General features: G+C 42.5%; 1 protein-coding gene across 1 annotated transcript; it reads right to left on the bottom strand.

Annotated features, from left to right (window-relative positions):
* Positions 1-817: 817 nt before the first annotated feature.
* igfals (insulin-like growth factor binding protein, acid labile subunit) lies at positions 818-3092 on the bottom strand. The gene is made up of 2 exons (XM_077496738.1): positions 2878-3092; positions 818-2806 (listed from the first exon to the last, which is right to left on the bottom strand). The coding sequence occupies exon 2, from the start codon at positions 2799-2801 to the stop codon at positions 1065-1067; it is 1737 nt and encodes a 578-aa protein (XP_077352864.1). The 5' UTR covers positions 2802-2806; positions 2878-3092; the 3' UTR covers positions 818-1064.
* Positions 3093-5254: the final 2162 nt, after the last annotated feature.

The following is a 5254-nucleotide window of genomic DNA, read 5'->3' as shown; positions in this document are numbered from 1 at the left end:
CGTGTGATTGATGTTTTTATTATTATTATTATTATTATTTTATTTATTTTTATATTTTTTTTTACTTTCAATTAAAGTTATGATTATAGTCACCCAAATGAAAATGTAATTATTAAACACACTTGGTTCTTTTATTATAAACTACCCATGTATTAAGGAATTTATTGGTTTCCCACCAATGGTATAAATGTATATATTAAAAAAAAAAAAAGGACTTTATCACAATATTCTAATTTTCTGAGACAGTCCTGTATATATATTAACACTGAAGATTGTGTTTATAGGCTGGCAGAAGATATAAGCAAGGCCATGGACACACTTTTTCATGCTTGGAGCCAATAACATAAACAATTCTCTTGAATGAGAATCTCTTGCTTCTACTAGTGTTTTGCATCATCAGTGTTAATACTCTCTGGTTCACATTCTTCAGTATTGTTCCTGTCCATGTTTTTTCACTTTATAAGAAACCACAACACCTCTCTTTTTTTCAGATCTTCTTTGTCATTTCATCTTCTGAAATTGAAAAAAAAAAGTAGTGAGCCTATGTTGACAAGTTAAGACCGATAAAGTACAGATAGTTGTTCTCAAATGTAGGGATAAAAAGTAAAACAGAATCAGAATCTAAAATCAGAAATAAATACTCAGGTCGGGAACAGATAACAGATAAATCTGTTTTACAGCAACAAAATGTTTGTTTCTACTTACCACCATTGCTTGGAGGTTGGAACCTAAAACCAACAACCCCCAGTAGCTCTCTTGTTGGTTCATTGGAACTATTGTGATGTTGTTGACGGTGAAGACAAAAAAAGGGTGGGAGTACAGTTTTTGATGCATTTATTGCACACTCCAGCACTTACAGCGCAAACTACTTTAAAGTAAACACATTTTCACTCATATCTACATGGGTTATTTCAAGGTCTAGGTAATTTTTCATCAAACAGCGATTTTTTAGGCAACTTAAGCTTGTCACCAAGGTGACTAAACTGATTTCTTGTTTTTTGTTGTTGTTTTTTTCAAAGTGATTTGGTTGACTACTTGGAACCCCACTTGTTACTTGACTTGCATCAATGTGCGGCTGCTCTACACGTTTGGAAGAGTTCAGTTTCAATATCTCTCAGGTCCTGACCTGCTAGACGTGCGGGGCTAACGCATGTTATGTTGTTGTATATGGTGATGGTGCTGTCGGGCTCTTCGCCCTCGGCGTGGGTCTCCACCTGCCGAGGCACCACGTACGGATTCCTCAAGCTGTAGGTCCTCAGCGAGATGGCGCCGCAGTCGCATTTCCAACGGTTTCCAGACAACAGAAGCTTCTCGATGTTCTTTGGGAAATCCGGAACGAGGCTCGTCAAGGCGTTTGCTCTCAGGTCGAGGTAGCGCAGCCTTGGAAGAATATGCTTGGTGCCGTTGTGTAGAAACTGACGGCATTCGTTATTGGACAGCAGCAAGTACTCCAGGTTCTTAAGACCGGATAACGTGTGACTAGTGAGAATGTCTAACTTGTTGAAACTCAAGTCCAGTCCCAGTAAGCCCACCAGGTCTGCAAAGCTCTGGCGTTCCACGGCAGAAATGTTGTTGTGCTGCAGGAAAAGTCTCCGGAGACTCGTCAGCCCTGTGAATGCTTGACTCGTGATTTTTGTCAGACAGCCTTTATCCAGATGAAGGCTGTGCAGCTTTGACAGATCTTTGAAAACCTGATTGGGTAGACTATGAAAGCAGCTTCCCGACAGATTAATGACAGCCACATGGGAGAGCCCCGTGAAGGTACCCGCTTGTGCGTCCTGAACTTGGTTGTGCTCGAGCTCCAGAACCTCCAGATGTCCAAGTCCTTCAAAAATCCTTTCGCCCAGGACACGGATTCTGTTGTAGCTCAGACGTAGTTCCTCCAAGAACTGTAGATCACGAAAGGTCCTGGGCCTAATTCCAGCAATGGAGTTGTTGGAAAGACGCAGCACAAGAAGATTGTGCAAGCCCAAGAAGGTATCGTCATGGAGGGTGGTCAGTTTGTTGTTGGTTAGGTCCAGCCATCTGAGAGCTCTCATGCCCACAAAGGCTCTCGGCGCCACTGTCACAATCTGATTCTGGGCCAGGTAAAGCTTCCGCAGTTTAACCAATTTCACAAACACATTCGCCTTGATGACTTTGAGGAAATTTCCCGTTAGATCCAATTCTTTTAGTTCGCCGAGATTTTGGAAATGCTGCGGCTGCAGGTAGGTGAGTCGGTTTCCCGCGAGAACCAGTTCTCTCAGACCGTGCAGGTCGTGGAAAATGTTCTCGGGCAAGACAACTATTGAGTTCCAGCCCAAGTTGAGAAACCACATGTGCAAGAGTCCGGAAAAAAGACTCTCCTCAATGCGGGTGAGCTGGTTGTTGTGCAGACTGATGGAAGCGAGGTTTGGCGTGTTCTGGAACACGGTACCTGGTAACGTGCGTAGGCGGTTGCGCTCAAGATGAATATGAGCAAGCGACCTCAGTCCTCGGAAAGCCTGAGCATCCAGGGTTGCCAGCTGGCCACTCTGCAAATTCAAGAAGTCCAGATTGCTGAGATCCTTGAACGAGGCCACTGGCAACGTGGTGAAATGGTTGCTGTCTAGCCAGAGAGAGTGTGTTGCTCTCGGCATGTCCGTCGGTACTTGGGTAAAGTTGCGGGCGCTGCAGTATACGTTGAGTTCTAGGCTGTAGTCATCGTGCAGGCAGGCACATCCCTTTGAACACGGAATAGGTTCTTCTGTTGTTGGGCTGGGGTCGGGCAACACCGCTGATGTTCCCAGTACCCACAACGAGAACAACGCAAGGGTTTGCATCCCAGCTGTGGACAGAGTGTCTGGTTCAATACACCATGGGAAATCTGTCCTGAAAGGAGTCACATAAACGGCTTACCTTAAACCCGGAACGTCTCGCTTGTAGGAGCACAGAGTGCAAGCTGCAGAATGACTGAACGTTATGCAATCGTTTGCTGAATGACTGCAAAGGCTAGCCCCAACCATTTTTTTTAAACAGATGTGTTCGGTTAACCCAGTGCCTTCCGTCTGGTCTTAAAAAATGGTGGTCGCCTTATGCAAGTGACTAACACCTTCAAAGCCACAACCTCTCCTAAAACAGAGAAGTTGTTAATCTACTTCTATTTGTACGTCATTGTTATATAAACGGCCTTATCCACCCAATTGGTGGCTTTGTGTTGTTGGCCATTGGTGTTTCCTGAGTGCATTTACTGACATTGCAAATAATACACTGTACAGTGGACAAGAGATAAGATAAACCCGGTTGCACTAGACTAACTCAAACAACTTTGTATACATTGTCCATTCACAAAAAAAAAAAAAACTTCATGATGTAATGTTAATTCATAATGTGAGGCATAGTCTGTATTTTTTTTTTTATTTTCTTTGTACAAGAGACTAGATGACAGTGGAAGTCCAGAGGTCCCTTTCCTAATCTGTAGTCATAATGGCTAACTTTTTGTTTACTTTTTTCCTCGGTATCTGGGGTTGTTTTAGACAGCCATGAACTGGTGCTCTTAAGGACAACACAACCAAATTTAGATAACGTGTTTCAGGCACACACTTCATTGACTGATTGACACTGAAGAGAATGTTGTCAGATTGATGCAAGCAGTCATTGATAAGTAATTATTGTGAAAAATCCTGCATTTTCTGTTACACCATGTCCACAAAGTTTGCAGAATTTGTCGGCGAAGTAATTTGAAAATTGAGGAGATAGATGATGAAGAGGAGGGGCCCAAGGACAGAACCCTGAGGCACACCTGAAGTGACAGGGGAGGGAACAGATTTATGGGACTTGAGTTGGATGAACTGAGTGCGGCAGGAGATGTAAGATGAAAACCAGTTCAACGGGGTGTGGGTGGTGGCAATAGAAGACAGCCTGTGGAGGAGGATGGTGTGATTGATAGTATCAAAGGCCGCCCTCAGGTCAAGAAGGATGACGATAGTGAGGAGTCACAGTCGGCTGCCATGGAGTCGGCGGAAAACGGACTGGAAATGTTCATACAGATGATTGGAGGCTATGACTGCTCTCTTTGTTTGTTTTGCATTTATCAGTTTAGGCTGTTATCCAAGTACATATAAGAGCGAAATTACCGTTGAAACCAAGTGACATTTGTCCTTAGTGTATAAATATAGGTGAGAGTGGGGTAAGTTGTAACAATTTTTACTTAAAGTGTCTTGTACACAAAGGGATTACAGGAACACCTCCAACTAAAATATAGTAAAATATAGTTTAGGATGTTGTGCAGTCCTGGGAGCAATCACTTTGGATCTTCAATAAACTGTTTGACAAATCTAGCTTTAGAAAGAAGAAGAAAAAAAAAAGTGGTTTTGTGGCACAACTTGCCCCTAGTGCGGGGTAGGTTGTGTCATTAGTCACAATTCAGTCTGGTAAATTGTGCCATTGATAACTGATCTCACAAATTCAAAACCAAACTTTGATTTGCAGGTTTTGCAGGAAATCAATGAAATCATATAGGGCAAAAATCATTCATTACCGTCGTTGTTTATAACTGGAGCTGACCACATGTGTCGATCGGCCTTTCACCCATGCAGGTGGTCCCAGTATTCTTAAATGTGGTGCTTTCTTTAAGCCTTTGACAGCCAAACACCTCGAAGACCTTCCTATGGGCTATTAATAGTATACCCGAAACTTTGCAGTCATCTCGACAGGCAACATCTCCAAAGAGCTTGCGAGTCAGCCACACTATAATTGATTGTCACCAATGTGACAAGATCCAATTATACAAAATGAATCGCTGACACATCCTCCTGAGGGCACACACTCCATTGAATCATTGCCCTCTATGGCCAACATGTAGCATAGTGGTGCACGTAGTTACCTTTCTGTGCCATTTAGGATGGTCCCGACATTTCAGGGTTTTTAAAAGTGCACGATGAACTAGTTTGTGCAAAGTCACAGGACATACAAAGGTGAAAGATGAAGGCCAATAGTCCATGCAAAAAAAGTTGTACATTATTGTCGTAAAATTCTTATTCTCAAACTATTCATCACCAATTTCTACTGTTAATTGTGCCCAAACGACTGGATCAAGTATCAAGACTTTTCTTTGCCACGTCAAAGTGGCCTTGAAAGCAGCCTATTCCTGAATTCTGATGCGGAATATAGACTACTGTATAGTCTAGAATGACGTTGATCCAAAGCATCTATTGTGACATTTTACCTGTAACTATTTCCTGAATTAACAGCGTTGATTCACTTTATGATTGAAGATGATCTAATAGAGTATTTC

The sequence above is a fragment of the Festucalex cinctus genome, chromosome 1 (assembly GCF_051991245.1).
Source record: "Festucalex cinctus isolate MCC-2025b chromosome 1, RoL_Fcin_1.0, whole genome shotgun sequence".
Taxonomy (NCBI): Eukaryota; Metazoa; Chordata; class Actinopteri; order Syngnathiformes; family Syngnathidae; genus Festucalex; species Festucalex cinctus.
The sequence above is the reverse complement of the archived record's forward strand: the minus strand, read 5'-3'. Positions and strand labels throughout refer to the sequence as shown.